Source organism: Pan troglodytes, chromosome 2 (assembly GCF_028858775.2).
Source record: "Pan troglodytes isolate AG18354 chromosome 2, NHGRI_mPanTro3-v2.0_pri, whole genome shotgun sequence".
Lineage (NCBI taxonomy): Eukaryota > Metazoa > Chordata > Mammalia > Primates > Hominidae > Pan > Pan troglodytes.
The window spans coordinates 116,341,088-116,359,417 of NC_086015.1; the positions used below are offsets into that span (position 1 = coordinate 116,341,088).

The window sequence follows — 18,330 nt, forward strand, 5'->3', positions numbered from 1 at the left end:
TAGCTGTATTGCTGGATAACAAATTAAAGCTATAAACCAACTTCGTGGCTTTTCTTCAGAAAACAGTCTGAATATATTGTCAGTTTTATAGTTGACGGAATTGGTCTAATCTAAGCAGGAATGTTTTCACCCAAAAAAAAGATTTTTTAATATAGACATTCATAAAATATATAGTAACAAAAGAATTATCTTAGAAGTCATCTTTTTGTCTGCCAGTGTTACTTCACTGCTTTGATTTATCCTTGGTTCTCCTATAAGCAGAGCCTGAGCCAAAAGCTTACATATGTAAATTTGGGAAGTGATCCCAGGGAACAGTGGCAAAATGAAACAAGACAGACAAGCCTTTTAACATATTCATTGAGTTAGCCGAAACAGCACTAGTGCTAGATCTTGAGGGAACTTGTGATAAGTCCTAGGAAATATGTGTTGTATAGTGACCAGGTCTATGCAACCTACCCCCAAAGGCTGAGAGTGCTGAGATGCCAAAGAAAGAGGCCAACAAATCCAGTTTGTCAGAAAGAAACATTTAATAGGGACTTACACACAGAAGCCATGTCTCAGGCAGTGATCCCCACAGTTACCCCCCGACCCAGGGCTTTTATGCCATAGAGAAAAGGGTGTACATGAAGGAACATGTGAGACACTGAAGTCAACTCCTCAGGGAAAGGCAAGAATGCTGTTTACAACATAGCCTATAACTTGCTTAAGGCCATGATTTACAGTGTGTGTGTGTGTTCTTTTAATAGATAAAAGAAATCTTAGAGGGCATTCCAGGAACTGGTTATCAGAAGTCAACATGGTAGATTAGCATCCAAGATGGAAGTTACTTTAGCCTCATACTGTGCCTGTGAATTTCTTTGAGGAGGGGATGGGGTGGCCCCACACCTCTTCCAGGTTGTACATACCCAAGTGCTAGGCAGTTCCTACAGCTGGTGAGAAGCCCAGGGGCAGGAAGTGAGACATCCCCAGAGCAAGAGGCAAGGTTCAGCCCTGCTTGAAACTGGTTGCCACAGCAGTGACTTTAGTATGAAGGCCAAGAGGATTGGAAGTGACACACAGGAGGTCTCAAACACTGCTCTTATAAATGGCCTGTGTGTCCTAATGCCATCAGAAGTGATAAAATTGGTACTAGGATGTGGGTAATCCCAGCACTTTGGGAGACCAAAGTGGGTGGATCCCTTGAGTCCAGGAGTTTGAGACCAGCCTAAGCAACATGGTGAAACCCTATCTCTACACAAAGGTTTTTAAAAATTAGCCAGGGCATGGTGGTGCCTATAGTGTCAGCTACTCAGGTGGCTGAGGTGGGAGAATAGCTTGAGTCCAGGAGGTGGAGGGTGCAGTGAACTGAGATCATACCACTGTGCTCCAGCCTGGGCAACAGCACAAGACTCTGTCTCAAAAAATAATAATAATAATAATTCACTATGATGACCCTGACAATAGTTTCTAATCTCATTTACTAGGTAAGTTACAATTTGGTATACTTTAGATTGCATTTTTTTAAATGTTAAATATTTGGATTTATTTGGAAAAAGTAACTGATACAGAATACTAAATTCCTTATAAACATACAAATTGTCATTCTGTGGACCCATGTGAAGCTTTTTTGCCATTTTCCCAGAATAGTAAAGGGCAGAAGATGGGAAAATGAGAGGAGATGAAGATACTCCAAAAGAACATGAATGAATTCAGAAACAAATGCTAGACTGGCAGCCCAGTCCATGCTATATTGTCCTTAACTCACTGAACCACCCTGGTTTTTCCAATGAAAGATAAGCTCCAAAGTTTATTTCAGCTATAAAAGTTTCATTCTTGAAAAAATTCCACTTCAAATCCAAAACCTAAGCCAGAGGAAACTGACTAGCTCAGTGAAGCCACAAGTAGGAGAAGCAAGACTGAACCTTAAATGTCGTAATTCCCAGGGAGTTTTTTTCTGAATCAGCTAAATGAAGTCTTAAAAGAGGCTACTTAGGGGACTGGGTGCATGAATATAGACAACTCTCAACAAATAAGCCCTATGGTCCACAAAGCTATACACCAGTTCTCTTATGAATTTACCTTCTATTTCCCAATAGGTAAAGGAAATTCATTGAACACAAGGACACTTAGAAGTTAATGGCCATTTCTAGACTTGTCTAGAATGAAATCTCCTTGGTATTGTCTATATTTTAAGGCACTAAATGGATACTACCACTTGGTAGAAAGCCAAAAGGAATATGAAAACTGAGTACAGATTAAGAATTAAACCAGTTTACTTAAGGCTTCAGGAGAGAAGCTAAAGTAGTGTTTATATAACTGGATTTGGGGGCCACCTGGATCAAAATCACCTGGGCTCCATGTTAAAAATGCAGGTTTCTGGCCCCTGTTTATCAGTCTCTGGGAAAGGGCTAATCTGCATCTTTTAGCAACCCACCAGGTGATTCTCAAAAAGTCTAAAGTTTGAGAACCACTGGTAGAGATAACTGAGAAAATGGAGAAGGCAGACAGGGAAAGAACAAAGCCAAATAAAGAATGGAAGGGAAATAACTTCTGTTATGATAGGGTGGCTGAGGAAAAGAAGGATGCGGTACATACTAAGGTACTACTTTCTTTTTCTTTAAATCTCTATGTAACAAAAGGGCACTAGAGAAGCTTAATAACCTAATTCTAGTAAAGTTAGAACATTGGAAAGATACCTACCTCAAACTTCACATCATTATTTGAAAATACTCAAGATGTACTCCCCTCAGAGCAACAGTACGAGCAACATCCCCTATCAGATGACAGCATCAACACCAAATTATAAATGTTCTAGCCTCATTCCTGGGTCTACTTTGTATCTCCTAACCTCATTTTTTCATTTTACTTTCTCATCTACCTGTTATCCTATTATATTTCATATGTAACCATAAACCACCTTATGGCCTTTTTGTAAAAAGGTTTATTTGGAATCAATCACTGGTACCCAAATAAATAAAATTAAAACCTTTTGGAGAACTCCAAACTCACTTTAATATGAGATAAGCCGAGCAAATGAAGAGAAATAATGGTTGTAACCAGTCCCTGGTAATACAAGCAGTGGCAAACCTTGTTGATCAATTCCAGCATATAAACAAGAAAACATAACTGTCAGGAGCTACAAACTTTAGTATTCAGAGGCGGACCTATGTATAATGGAGCCAATAAGACCAAATTGACCTTTCAGGTGTTTCCTTGCTATCCCCCACCCTCCTTACTCATTTACCTCAAGACACAATGGTTTTTGCAAACGATTATTAAATTGCCTAGTAAGTCATAAAATTATTCAGTTTTTCAGACACTTACTAGCCTCACTCAAGGAATTACATCTGCTTCTCAAGGGTAGGCTGTGGCAGATTTTTCATATTAACACCTGACATGTAGTTGAAGCCAAAAAAAAATACTTGTTGATGAAATGACACAATGCTACTTTAAATGTAGACTGAACTGAAATGAACTCCTGTGCAATGCTGCACTAAAGCAGCTCCTCTGTGAGTCCAGGTGGTACTTCCAGATCTTAGCAGTTCTACTTAGAACACTGAACTAGCCTTGTTAATCACTTAAAAGTCTCACATATGAACGAAGATCTAAACTCCCATTAAAGCAAAAATATCATCAATGTCATCTGTCTCCTTAATGGTTCCTGATGTACTGTTTTTATTTATTTGCATCACCGTCCACGAATCAGTTTCATTTTCATGGATGCCTCTAAGATTTTCATGAATCATTTTCTCCTTAGTTTGTATGACAGGCATTGAAACTCCACTATTCAAGAGCTGCTTACTGTTAGGGTAGAGATCAGTTCTATGCACAGTACAGTGTGAGAGTCTCCACTTAGCACTGGTATCTGTAGCACTCTTCCAAGTCCCTTGAGAGAACTGCTGAATTTCCCTTAAAAGAGTCGACTGCAACTTTCTCTGTGGTTTCCTCTGTCTCCGTAAAAATTTATTCTGTGATCTTCTCTGTCTCAGATGATGCTTTGAAGTTTTGATACCTGAGCCACGAAGAAGGTGGTTGCAAATAGACGTTTTTATGCACTCTAGTTTCTTTGGCAAACTTTAAAAGACAGAGAGAGGAAAAATCTGGGCTTAAGATGCAGAAAAACATTCTCAAGCACTTTTAATTTACCAACTGAAAAGAAAAATACACAACTTATCTACAAGTCCTATGCCTGTGTACAATCCCAGAACCACATCGAAAAATTTCACCCCAAGTCTGTTTTTTGAGAGCACAAATGCCCTCTGATTGAAGTGTAGACGAATGTGTCCCCATTTTGCTTTCAAACTCTCAAAAGTACAGCCGCCTAGCAATTAGCTGAATGGCGAGATACCCTATACTTTAGTGTCAGAGCTTTTCCCTCATAACTGCTAATCTGTTCATAATGTAATGAGTGGACGTGAGGAAACATCACAAATGAAAAAATCTGCCAGTACGTATTAATCCGAATCTGGATAATCAGCTTCATGCTGTGGCAGGAAATGAACAAGGAAAAAGGAATAAAGGCTAAGAGGGGTTTATAAAACAATATGAAGACAGGGCTTCTGGCCCAGATACACAGACAGCCTTAAGCTACCCTAATTATGATTCATATGTCATCTTCAAGTTTGGAAATTCAGAAATCAAACAGCTGATCATTTTAGGTGTTTTGCTTCCACACACGGTACACTGCCACAAGGTTCATCAGTGCCTTGCTGAATTGTTTCACTGTTTGTGATAGATTTTAAAAGATGGGCATGGATATAAAACTTTGAGGAAGCCCATTATAATAAAGTAAATCATGATCTTTGCTTCCATACCATTTTCTTATCTTACTATAAGCAGTGGCTTTTAAGTGGGGAGAAGGTGGGTGTACTTCTGAGTTGAAAGGAAAACAGAGGGCCTGAACTGAGTTCCACATCTAACCCCTTGAGCAAAATCCTCCATCTACCCATCTATGAAATGGGAATAATACTGTCTACCTCACAGTGTTATTATGGACATTAAATAAATTATAAAGTTTACTACAAATATATTAATGAAACAGCAAAACAGGGCAATCTATGAAGGAGCACTATATCTGGGGGAGTACTGAGTAATGGTTTAACCAATAAACACCAGTTTGCTACCCTCCTCATTAACTTTTAGTTGTTACCTCTGCCTCATCTACCCTTGATTTTAAACCCAATTTTAAACAGAATGCTTCTCTCCATCTCAGGCTGCGTTTCCAGCCATAGGATACATCACTTTTAGATTATTACAGACCTTTAGAGGACCTATCTCAATGTAAAAACCCCTCAAGCACTTTATCCCTTAGGAATATTCAACCACTTTCCCCATAGCTTTTAATCAAAATGTGTTACAAAACCCTCACTGTATACTAATTTTTTTCTAAAACAGGAATACATTTTATGCAAATTTTAAAAGAAAACTTAACAAATTTTCAATACGTGGTTCATCCCCAGGAATGAACTTTAAATCCCTGAATAGCTCTAAACTATGGATAAGAAATTATGGGGCATGCACAGGATATTTGTTAAAGAATACAATAAAAAACAGGTCAGAATAATTGCCTCTGTGAAGGTGGAATAGGCTCTTAATACATATTTGTGTCTGAAATCATTACCGTTAAGCCCTGAAGTGTCTAATGTCTAAATTCATGTAATACTTCATGCAATACTGGTTCACAAGCAAAGATAAGCACCCTTAAACAGTTGTGAATATAAAAATCACAGAAAAGAAATATAGAGTCCAGCTGCTACAAACAGTAGCAAGTAGCAACAGTACAACACTCCAGCAGTCTTGTGTGGGCCTCATGGAAGGCAGGCACCTTCTGTGTCTGCTCTCATGCCCTTATCCCACTGCACTGCACTGAAGCTGTCTGCAGAAGGGCTGCCTTTCCCAGAAAACCCTGAGCTCCCTGAAGACCAAGTCATGTCTTTATGCAGTTGTATCCTCAGGCTCAGCACACTAGACACTCTTAATGGTTCCTGAATGAGCAGATGGAAATGATGAAGAGCATAACTGGGACTGAAGTCCAATTAACTTGTTTATCTTCTTCCTCCAATGATACAGCTTTGCTCTTACAATAAAAGCAGCAAATGCAATTGCAGTTTGAGTACATCCCAATTTAGCCCCGCTGCGGCTGCTGGACATCACATTTTAAAGAAAAGTGACCTGAATACTTTCACTCATAACAACAACAGAAAAAGTAAAGTAACATAATTTTTGCAATATACCTACCTAGTACCTTGAGCTTCCAGATGTTTAAGCCGGTTGCTTTTAAGAAGTTTGTTACCCAGAAAAATGGCCTGAGCCTTGAGTTTTTTGCTCCTGCACCATACAACTGCCATCTGGATTTCTTCAGAAAGTTGTGTGAAGGACTCAGCCTCTCGGAATCTTTGCACAAAACTTTTGGCATGAGGAGTTCCTATCACTTTCTGAGAAGAATACTTGGTTGTCTTTAGTCTGGATTGAGAATATTTAAAATCAAAACTGGTCTCCTGAAACGTGGAAAGATGAGAAAAATATATTGGACATGTTACTGACTTGTAATTATATGACAACAAAGAAAGCTAGCTCATAATCAAAATTTAAAAATTAGAATTATCAGTCCCTAAATGCTTGAAGTGATGGATACCCCATTTACCCTGTGGTTATTATGCACTATATGCTTATAACAAAATATGTACCCCATAAATATATATACCTGCTACGTACCCACAAAACCTAAAAATTAAAAAAAAAATCAGTCTGTAAGGAAATTTTTTTGCTCACTAAGCTTTCCTTATGTCTTTAAAAACTGAATTTTTCTCCACTGCTCCAAATACAAGTTGTTTTGTTCCCCCTCTGTACCAGGACAGGTCCCATCTGCAGCTGAATTAGATTGACATAGGAAAGTTAACATAAATATTCTAACACACATATCTCACATACACAATAAAAAAACCCCACATGATTAAATACTGGTCAAAGCCTAATTGCAGAGGGTTGGGGGATCACTGAAAGGCCCCTCTTCGCTACACCACCAGATTATCACGACTTGTTTTTCACTTATTTCCAAATCCTGAGCAAACCTCCTCAATTTAGAAATGTTTCTGAAAACAGGGAAGATATGGGGCCCTGCAGAGTGCCCAGCAGAATAAGCCCATTAATCAGTTAATGCCTGCTGAATATCTATTAAAAATGCTCAACTGAGCAACACTTCCAATTCTACTTCAACCATCTTCTGACAAGGCACCTTTACTTCTTCAACCCCTTCTTTCTATATCAAGTCACATTTGGATTTTACTAACGTTTACTATTTCTTTATGAAAATATGCTGCCTACGAGATGATCTGCTCTTTCATTCAAAGCTTACCTTCTTCCAAATTTCTTACACTCAAAAGGAACTTTAAAAAAAAGTAGAAAATATAAAAGTAATGTCCCAGGTCAATAGTTTATGTTTGGTGATCAATAGAAGTAGTTTGCTTTAAAGCTAAGCAAGTTAGTGCTATTTGTTAAAAATATAGTAGCAGTTAGTTTTGAATAAGAGGGATGCTGACCCACCAACTTCAAAGCCAGCTCACCTACAAACAGGTGCACAGGCTGCAGAAGTTTCAAGGCTCACAAAGCACCATAGTTCTTGAGATACAGTTGAAAAACTGTTCTGGGGACTGGTGAATAGTAAAGAAGAAAGACTATGAAACCATACTGCCTGCATTCAAATCGCAGCTCTACCATTTATTCACTATGTGGCCTGGCAGTTTCTTGGCCTTTCTATGCCTCAGTTTCCTCATCTGAAATATGAAAACAGTAATAAGCATGCCCACCTCACAGAGCTTTTGTGATATAATTACATGACTTCATGCATATAAAAGCACTTAGAACAATGCCTGGCACAGAAAGTATTACTCCTCACTCTGAATTCATAAATTGGACAGAACATCAATGGAAGCTGGAGTCCTTAAGTTCAAGAAAGTATGTTTAAGAATTCTTAAATAAAAGAAGTAAACTAACCCATGAAAAATACCAGAAGTAAAGACATTTTGCAAAGACAGGGTTAAAAAAAAAAAAGTCAAGTTACTGAGTAAAACAGTAATGCTGATGTACTTATATGCTGTTAGGTCCAGAACAAACAGAATTTACAGACATTAATCAATCATGTTAAAACTTGTACCTCAACAGGAGTAAAGGAATAGCTTCATGACAAAATGATAAGGATGATGACCAAAATGACCGTAGCTAATAACATCTAACTCCAATTAAATGCTTACCATACTCCAGACTGCCGAACGCTTTACATGCATTAAAACTAGCACAACCCTATGAGGCACATATTACTATTACAAAATAGAGGTACGGAGATATCAGGAAACTCACAGAAGGTCACACAGCTAGTACCAAAGCCAGGGCTCAAACCAACGGTCTGACTGCAAAGCCTATACTCTTAAGCTGCAGTACAATCCATACTTAACAACAGATCTTACGGTTACTTTAAAATTCTAGAGAAACTCCTACTAAAATATTTCTGAAGGTACTCTATTAACTGAATTAACTAGATATATTAAAAATCCCCTGCCTCTATATTCATTCAGAAGCACACACTGACAACTAAGAAGGCACTAAGCTTAGAGCTGGGGATAAAATGAAAAGATTCAATCTCTGCCCTTGGTAAGAAGCATCCTCTACAAATTAGCAGAAATCATAAGCTAAATTTAATGAAGCCAGACAAACCTGAGTAGCTTTGTGTTTCAGCTGGTTGCAGAAAGCCCTCACATCAAATTCTGATGACTTTTCTGTGGAGGTGGAAAAATTGCAGATACAAAACCTTAGGCATACTATTTTCAAATCTACAACAAATTCTTAAGTGCATGACATTTCTTGCCAAATTACCACAAAATACAGGAATAAAGCAAGCAAATAACTAGGAAGCAACTACAGAAACAAATAAACAACTTAAAGTACTCAAGCTTAGAAAGCACAGGTATTACCATACCTCTCTAAAGATAATCAATATGAGTCAAAATTAAGATGTGAGATGTTGAATTTCTTTCTATGCAATGCATGACTATTACTTTCAAAAGGTTTCTTTTTATTTGTTTTTTGTTTTACTAGAGTATGTGCTGTATCAAAGCAAATTACCTTTGAAGACTCTCTTATTCTTTACTGGCTGTCCAAGATCCACATTATTCTGTACATTGATCTTCATTTGTTTAGCTTTTTTTGAAATTCCAAGTAAGGTTTCTTCACTGGCTCTTGGTGACTGCTCATTTATTAAAAACAGTTTATTTAGCAATTTATTTATTCCTTTAGCTGCAAAAGCTGTAGGCATTTTTTTCTTAAAGGCTTCAAAATATGGCTGTCCTAAAAATTCAGTGATATCAGAAGGAAAGGTAAAATCTTTGAAGTAAGGCATTGGTTGAATCCTAGCGACCTCTTGAAGCAATCCAAACAAAGACTCATATAACAAAATCAACCTTTTTAAGACACCTTTATAGAGAACCCTAGAGAAAGAAATAGGAGCTCATTAATTAGCCAGTAATTACAATTTGCAGATTACATAATAAACTGCAAGATTGAAAGCTGAAAATAAATGGCTATCAAGGTCCTCCAGTACAGATAAAAAACACTATAGTGCACACTTGCGAACAGCCAGATTAGTCCAACCCAACAGAAAAATCCAAGTATAAAATGTTACTCAAAAAACTGTAAGACAGTCTACCAGGGAAGATATATATATATTCAAAAAGTACTACATGGAGAAATGTACAAAAGGATGCATATCAAAGTTTTAAGTGTGGTAGATGGTGAGATTTTAGGCAAATTTCAGGTTCTTCACATTTCTCTTTTTAAATTTCTTAAAACAGGCATGTATTATAATCAGCAAAAATTAAAGCTATTTTCATTACAGAAGAGAGTATCAAAGGTTTAGCATTTTAAAATAATATGATTAGTAATCAAACATTGTTACCTCTGATTAAGAATAAGTAGAATAAAAAATAAAACAATAGGAAATACTATTTGAGATATCCAGGTTAAGATATCAAAGCAAGGTTTTCAATCTCTAAACACAGAAACTCTTTTTCTTTTCTCCATCCAATGTTTTCTTACATTCATATTAGAACTAATAATCTTAATTGTTTCAAATGGCCCAAAACAGGCCTTCTTACAGATACGGGCAAATTCTAATTATCCATCAGATCAGTTTCACAATATGTACTGAGAGACATGAAAGAGATGTCTCTTTAGTTTGCAAGTATTACCAGCATACATCAACTAAATATGCTCAAAAAAGCAGTGGTGTTTGAGATGGAAGAAAAGAGTCTAGCACATAAGAAGGTCAAAAATTGCATTTATCATTGCCATTAAAAATTGGAAACCAAGTGACAGAAAGAATCAAGTGATATAGCCAGCCCAGGATTAGCATCATTTTAAACGGCCTGTTGCAATATGACTACTACCAACAATTTTTTATTACTGCAATTCCCAGTCACAGGCATTAATTTTTTTAATGTTCAGTAAAAGCCCACTGATGTTTCACTACAACCTACCATGATCCAGATTTCAGTGTGACACCAGTCACTCCCGATTTTTTTAGTTGTTTAGTGTTGGGCTGATCTCGCGGATTGAGATACAAAGCCTACTCCTTTGATACAGCCATCAGCACTCGGCTTCCCAATCTACCCTCAAAAAACTCTGATCAAACCAAGAAAGAGAATACCTGCACCTTCCATAACCCCATAAGAAAATAAGTTTGAAAACTACTAATAAGAAACCTAGGCTGAAAGGAGATGAGAAAGAAATGAAGGATGTCAGAGGTATGTACATACCATAACCTGCTCACCAGCCCAACCATCACAAGGTTTAAAATAATGAACTCTTGCAAACCTAGATGTTTCACAGTCAAACTGGAAAATCAATTTAAGGTAGAAAACAAAATCAAAGTAATGTGGGTTTTGTAAGTTACAATCATGAATGAAGAAATATATTGGAAGTAAAGAGAATTTTCTTAAAGGTATTAAAGCCTTAAAACACGTTCTATTTAAGAATTTGAAACTTTAAAATATGGTTATAAACACTCTGCTAGAGTTCCCGTTATTAAATTTAGTTCTTAAAGTTTAGTTTCTAAGATTAAGAATTTCTAGCTATCAATGCTCTTAGGATAATACGTGCTGAACAGTGACAGGCAGTCTCTGGCAATGGCTGCATCAGGCAATACCTGAGAAAAAGAGGCCAAGAAGCAAAAGTTTAAGAATTCCTGTAGGTTGTAACTCCTATGGAGTGTTAGCTTTCAAACAAAAATACTGTTAAAAATATCCAAACAATTCCAATTCAAAAGAAGGTATATTTCAAGATATTCAAGGATACAGAAAAGTTTTGCAGCAGCAGTCCAACAAGCGGAGCAACAACTTGCAGGCTCCCAAAACCTTCATCAACACCAACTCCACCACTGGCTGACTGGGGACAACACATACTTTGGTAGTTAAGGGCTGATTTTCACTTGAAAAAAATAGAAAAAGTACATTACTTTCACTTAAAAAAAAAGGGGGTTGTTTTTTTTTTTTTTTTACATTTACCAGTTTATTATAAAGGATATGACAAAGGATTGAAATAAAGAGATTCATAGGGCAAGGTATGGCAGAAGAAGCACAGAGCTTCCATGTCCTCCCTGGGTGACCCTTCACATTTTCAGCTATGTGCAAGCTCCCATTACTTTCATTTTTAAATATAAAGCATTTCTATAGCAGTTTTCAAGTGAAGACTTGCTTTAAGCTCAATTTGAGGTAGTTATGCACAATAACAGCCCACTGATATTTTAATATAATCTACCATGACCCAGATTTCAATGTCACACCAGTCACTCCCATAGATCAATGTCAGAAGATTACCACAAACACCAGGTGCCCCACATTAAAACAAAATTTATACAGCTGAGGTATAATTGGTTATATTCCAACAGCAAGCACAGAGAAATCCAAAGGGAGATCACAAGACATTGAGTTCCCAGCCCACCACATCACAAAGCAACTGGACCACTTACTTACTTGGAAGAAAACAACTCAAACAGGTCTTGAATTGAGCCCTCCAAATTCATGTTTTTCAAACGCTTTAAACATTGCTCAACCTGAAAGAAGAAGAGCAGTTCAAATTCATGTGTATGTAATGCAGACAGGGTCACTGATTATGACCAGGAAAGCAAAGACTTCTAGATTTTTCAAAGTATGGAAATACGCTAAATATCACAGAATACCTTATTTTTTTTCAGGGTAGAGAAATCCAAAGCGCAAGCAATTGCTTCTAGTTACAAATTTGGAATTTATCCAGCCAAACACATTTTTAAAATCAGGTGATTCCTAAGAAATTAGTATACGCCACAATGAGCTTGATGTCATAAAAGGGACCAAAACGAGTATAGATTATTCTCAAGATTATAATTTTGCTAAGACAAGATTTTTTTTTTTTTTTTTTTGAGATGGAGTCTCACTCTGTCACCCAGGCTGCAGCGCAGTGGCGTGATCTCGGCTCACTGCAAGCTCCGCCTCCCGGGTTCACACCATTCTCCTGCCTCAGCCTTCCAAGTAGCTGGGACTACAGGCACCCGCCACCACACCAGTCTAATTTTTTGTATTTTTAGTAGAGACGGGGTTTCACCGTGTTTGCCAGGATGGTCTCGATCTGCACCTTGTGATCCGCCCACCTCAGCCTCCCAAAGTGCTGGGATTACAGGCGTGAGCCACCGCGCCTGGCCGACAACATGATTTTTAATAGTGAAACTATTAAAACAAGATATCAAATTATTAACTACTAAATTTCAAGTCTGTAAAGTACCACAGAGATGAGGAAAACGATTGGCTTTAATCACTGAACAAATATATTCTTTGAGTAGATGAAGCTTGTTCTTATGTTCCTCTGCATCTTCTCTCTTTCTCCCTTCTCTCTCTTGGGTTTTTTTTCTCCTTTGAACCACAGTTCACTTACTATGTTTTCCAAGTGCTTTACCATCTGGGTTTGTCAATACCTCCCTCAAAGGATGGTGTACAGACTTGAAAACTGAAAAAGATAGGAGCTGACCCTAAAGAATTTAAGGATTGTTCCCTCCACTATTCTTGAAAACCACTGTTAAAACAGAATCCATAACCTTGGTTCAATTTCTAGAAGTATATTTGCAGCTCTGTCAAGATACTCTTGTTGCCAGTATCAATGCCCATCTAAATTTTTGTATCTGTCTAGATGCAGTCCCATGCTGCCCTTTGTGTGTTATTCCTGAGGACTACAGAATTCCTACAGCGTTTTGTACAATGCATGGCTCTTACTTTTTTTAAAAAAAATTAAAAATGCTATGAGTGCTTACTGAACACCGTTCTAAGAACTGGATTATAGCGGTAAACAAAAGGGACAAAATACATTGCCCTTGTGGAGCTTACATTATAGCTGGGAGAGAAAGGCAGTCAATCAATGGCAGGTGGTGTTAAGTGCTATGAAGACAAATAAGGCAGAGAGGGAGTGCTGAGAAGATTGTAATTTTAAATAGGGTCTGTTTTTATTTTAGCATTTAATTAAATATTTTAGCATTTAATTAAATATTTTACATGTCTTCCTATTTTTACTACTAGATTTTTAGCAACTAGAGATAGGGAAGTTTCTAATACCACTTTATCTGCCAGCATGCCCTACATGTACTCCACAGAACAGGAATCAAAACTATTTTCTGTGTTCCATTTAGGGGAATGTTTAGAGACAGGCCGATTCTAGTACTTACATGAAAGTTCTCTGAAAACTGTGAAATATTAAGCAGTTGTAAGGCAGTAGTAGAAGTGGTAATAGCAGCTGTAGCAGTAACATAAGCATAAAACATGTTTCCTACTTCAGGGATCACATGGAATATAAAATATATACACAAATAACCTTACCATGACACAGACTATATTAAATGCTATAAGAGAAGTACAAAGAGGAGGCCCAAATAGCCAAGAATTTAAAAAAAAAAAAAAAAAAAAGCAACTTCAGTAATAATCAGAAAAATACAACTTAAAATGAGATTACTATAACACAGATTATCACTGCCAGAAAGGCTTAAAATGGGACTTAGAGGATAGGAAGGCCTTTAACAGGCAGACATGGTGAGGCTGGGCATTCTAAACATACAGGACCAGGTAAGCAGACTCAGAAGCAGGAACAAACACAGTGAGCATGCAGGTGTGTTGAGTCCAGGTTGGCTGGAATATAATCTATCTGAACGCAAGAGAGAAGCCCGAACTAAGAAGACTGAAGAGGCCAGATCACAGATCTCGTAAGCCAAACTAAGAAGTCTGGTCTTTACTCAGGACACAATGGAGAACGACTAAAAATCAAAGTTGTGTTTTCAGATGATTAACCTGGTTTTAATATTTAGAATATGCCAGAACTTAGGAAAAGCTGAAGGAGGAAACATCAGTTATGATAGTAAGACAACTAAAAGTTGACAAGGTCTAAGAAAGGAAAATGGCAGCCAGAACTGAAGAGGGGACCAGATGCAGAGGAAGTTTTGTCTTACGGACTGCCTGGATGGGAGAGCTACGTAAGAGAGAGAGACTAGAGAATGCCAAATTTTGATGACGGGGTGATTATTCACAACCCAGAAGCTAGAAGGAGAAATACATTCACTTTGAGGGTTAGCAAGCTTGCTTTTGGATTAAAAAGACTCCGAAAAAGATAAAAGCCACCCTAGAATGGAAAATTTAGGGAAAGACCATGGTCCCAGATCTTTCTTTGATGAAATCTTCACCCTGTTTGCTTTAAGTACTAGGGGTAGAAAACTAACCAGAAAGCATGCATCTGTAAGGTTAGAGACTGTGTCTACCTTTTTCACTCCTCTATACACAGCACTAAGCAGAATGCCTGGCACACAGAAAGTTCAAAAACACTTGCAAGGTAGCCCTGTCACACAATGGATAGCCTTCTGAACTTCCAGAAAATACTTGCAGAATTAAGTGAATGAATGAATGAGCATATCAGGAAGCCAGCTTAAGAGAGGCTCTACTCTATGGTGTAGCCCCTGAGCTGGAGGGCCCAATTTTGTCTTAAGCTCCAAACATTACATGAAACCAGTTTACACCACAACTTGCTATGTACCCACTTACTCTAACATACCACCAATTAGATTATGTACCCCATTATAAGTAGACAAGTTTTTTAAAAAATAATTTTAGCATTTTGATTATGCCCAGGGAACTGTTTCTTAATGTCCAACATTTTGTCTTGGTCAAATCACTTTATCTTTGAGCTGGGCAAAGGCACTGTTGTTATAGATTGTATATAATGAAGAAAATGTTTACTTGCCTATTAGAAACAAGACTGGGAAAGAATCTAAACATACTTCTTTTCTAACAAAAATTACTTTTTGAAATGCTGAAATGCTTTTAAGAAAAAAAAAAGAAACTGCACATGTAACTGTGGGCTATAGGCCTATAAAACACAAGTAATTTACTGAGATTTCCACGAGATTTCCATAAATAGCAATATAGTAAGTGGCAGTGTGATCTACATTTTCAAGTGAACAGGTTGGGTCTCACCTACCGGGCTTCCTCACCTGTTTGAGGGCCAAATGGGGTTTGTGGCGGCCCATTCTGTTGTGATTGCTGTAAAGGACTGCACATAACACATCTGTTTCTGCATCTAAGGTTTGGCTCTTCAGCGACAGTATGACGAGATGGCATTCTTTAATTACAGCTGCAATGCAAAGGTCTGAAGCAGAGACATCTAATAAGATTTAGTATGTATTTCTACAGTAAGTATATTATATTAAAAACACACTAAAAAAAGCATCTTTCCTTATTTGTTTTAAAGGAATCAAAAACTAATGTAATCAGTCTCAACTGTTAAGAACGTAAGGATTCTAAGTATGAGAGAAGTTGGAAAATGGTAACAGATGATATAAAGTCCAGGAAATCGTTAAGAGAACATCTGTTAAACAAGAAGCTATATCTTTGCATTGCACTTTATCATGGTTTAATAATCTTTCATATGAATACTTTGCTGTCAGTCATTTGGTGTACACTTACGTCTCATGTGTACCCTTAAGCCCCCACCTTGAAGGTGGGGCACATGTCACAACATGTGTAATAACTCTCTAACTCCCCATGTTGCTATGCCCGAAAGCAAGACAGAATGAATAAATTCACAGTCTTCAGAATCAAGGCTTCTGTGTTTGGATATCACTTTATGAGAGACACAAACATATTCAGAAAAGAAAAACCACCAAACTGGAAATCGTATTATTTGATGAACGCCTGACTGAACACCGGGTGCTCATCAGCAGATGCTTCCTAGTCTGAAAATCTGTAGTAGTCCCTAAGATGTAGTTCATGTGTTATTTATGGCTCTAAAGGCAGCACTAGCATTCTAAGTGGAAGTAAAGGCTGGTTGCTACCTAACAAGAATTTTCTTACTGTCCCAACAACTACCTGAAGACAGAATGGGCTGCCTCGGGGATGGATAGTGAGTTGGTGAATTTCCCAGGCCTAATAGGAGTTGTTAAAGAATTTTTGAATAGAGAAAGAGGGAGGATTAATCTGTAAAGTGTGTAGGAAGGATAGATGGGATAATCTGTAAAGTGTGTAGGATGGATATATGGGAAAGGGGATGTGATGATCTAAGTCAAGCTTGTCCAACCCGCCTTATTTTGTTGTTCTGTTCTGTTTTGTTTTGGGCTTTTTGCAGCTTAAAGCCATGGTTTTTAGTTTGTCTCTAGTGAAAAGAGGGATGAGGAAAGGGCTTTACCAGCCCAACCGGAAACAAAGAACCTATGACTGTATTCTCTCCCTTGGGCCCCGGAGCTACGTATTTAACATTCATAACAGCTTCCATTTGAGTGTTCATTTACCATGCCAGGCAGTGTTCCAAATGCTTTCTCTACATTATCAACTCTTTCATCCCCCCAAACAGCCCTATGAGGAAGGTGCTACAACTCCATTTGAAAGTGAGATCAGTGAGGCACAGAAAGGTTCAATGACTCCTTCAAGCTCCAGCAAAGGGTAGAGCTAGTATTCAAACCCAAACAACCTGGCTCCTGCGCCAGGCTCCTACCTACTATATGCCCTTCACCCTAACAAATACCATCCATGTAGGTGGCAAAACACCGTCGTTTACAGCGCACTGTCTCCTAAATTACATCATTAGATATTCCCAACGCCCCTGTGAGGAGTAGGACTAACTCCATTTCACAGATAAGCAGATAGAGGTCCGAAAAGATTGCAGTTTGAGTCCCAGTGCTTAGGTGACGTCCACCGCTCCTCGGGGACAGGAAAAAGAAGGAAAGGGGAAATGGACGGAAGGGTAAACAAGACTCCGAAGACCCGGGTGAGCAAGGGTTCCCAGGCAGCACTGTTCCCCGGCACCAGCTGAGTCCACCTCTCTCCGCCCCCTCAGCGCACGGCTGAGCCTTGGTCCTTCATCTCTCCAGCCAAGCCCTGGGTTAGCACAGCTGGTTCAATGAAGGAATGCGAAGCCAGAGGCCCTACAAGCTACACCAGCAAAGTGCTGGGACCTCTCGACCCCTACGTGCCCCGCGCCCCTTCCCAGCGTCCCCCGGGCCGGGAAGTCCCGGTACCACCCCCGCCCACGTGCGCCGGCTGGCCCTGGCGGCCTCCCCCGGAAACGTTCCCCCCTCCTCGCCCGGCGCCTCACTCACCAAGGGCCGCGCCGGGGTTCTGCACTGTCACTGCGCTGCGGTTCCCCGCCTTAGGGATTCTCACACGGTTCCACGGCTCCGGGCCCGGCGGCACCGCAGCCATCTTGCGAGGCGGGGGGACTTAAGAAAGGCGGAACTACGCGAGAGCACGTCGAGCGACCGGAGGTGGGGCGATGGGACCCAGTCCGGGCCGGAAGGGAGCAGGGGGTGGGGCTCGGGCGGGGCCAGGAGCCCGGCCGGAGCCAGGAGCCCGGCCGGAGCCAGGAGCCCGGCCGGAGGCTGCCTTCATCGAGTAAACGCGTGGGACTGGGAAGGACCCAGTCATCTGTATATTGGTTACCAACACGTGGCCGCCTAGAATCATGGGGGAAAAAAGGCCCCATCCCAATAACCAACAGAATCTCTGAGAATGGGGTGAGGAATCTGCGTTTTGTTTAAACTTAGCGCAGGGGATTCGGAAGCACAACCAAGTTTGGAACTGTTAAATACTTCTAGGCGTTTTACAAATATGGAAAATGAGGCCCAGAATTGAGTTGGTGCTTTTACCCCCAACTCTGCCTCAGACATTAGGGGGGAAAAGGAAGAAATGAAATGAAGAGGTTTGTGCAAGGTGTGGAATTTGTAGCGAAGAAGCAGTGATTTGCTTTGAGTGGTAAAGGAAGGCTCCTTTATGTCTTGAACCACAGCAAAACCTAGATCACATCAAA

The 18,330-nt window shown here is 39.1% G+C and overlaps 1 protein-coding gene across 9 annotated transcripts; it reads right to left on the reverse strand.

Moving 5' to 3' along the window:
• Positions 1–62: 62 nt before the first annotated feature.
• NEPRO (nucleolus and neural progenitor protein) lies at positions 63–17,954 on the reverse strand. Of its 9 annotated transcripts, none has more exons than NM_001251850.4 (9): positions 17,624–17,815; positions 15,524–15,678; positions 12,000–12,079; positions 11,323–11,454; positions 10,785–10,862; positions 9,097–9,458; positions 8,689–8,750; positions 6,217–6,476; positions 63–4,053 (listed from the first exon to the last, which is right to left on the reverse strand). In NM_001251850.4, the coding sequence occupies exons 1-9, from the start codon at positions 17,724–17,726 to the stop codon at positions 3,585–3,587; spliced, it is 1,701 nt and encodes a 566-aa protein (NP_001238779.1). In that variant the 5' UTR covers positions 17,727–17,815; the 3' UTR covers positions 63–3,584. The 9 variants fall into 9 exon arrangements, with proteins under 9 accessions (NP_001238779.1, XP_063661223.1, XP_016795412.1 ...); XM_063805153.1 differs by having other exon boundaries at positions 2,967–4,053; positions 11,996–12,079; positions 17,624–17,954; XM_016939923.4 differs by lacking the exon at positions 17,624–17,815 and adding an exon at positions 16,817–17,548 and having other exon boundaries at positions 2,967–4,053.
• Between the last annotated feature and the right edge of the window lie 376 nt (positions 17,955–18,330).

Coding starts and splice junctions, on each gene's coding strand:
- NEPRO (NM_001251850.4), bottom strand. CDS start 17,726: ATGGCTGCGGTGCCGCCGGGCCCGGAGCCGTGGAACCGTGTGAGAATC. Junction 8,751..9,096: donor GAATAAGAGAGTCTTCAAAG/GTAATTTGCTTT, acceptor CCACCTCCACAG/AAAAGTCATCAGAATTTGAT. Junction 6,477..8,688: donor TGAAACACAAAGCTACTCAG/GTTTGTCTGGCT, acceptor TCCACGTTTCAG/GAGACCAGTTTTGATTTTAA.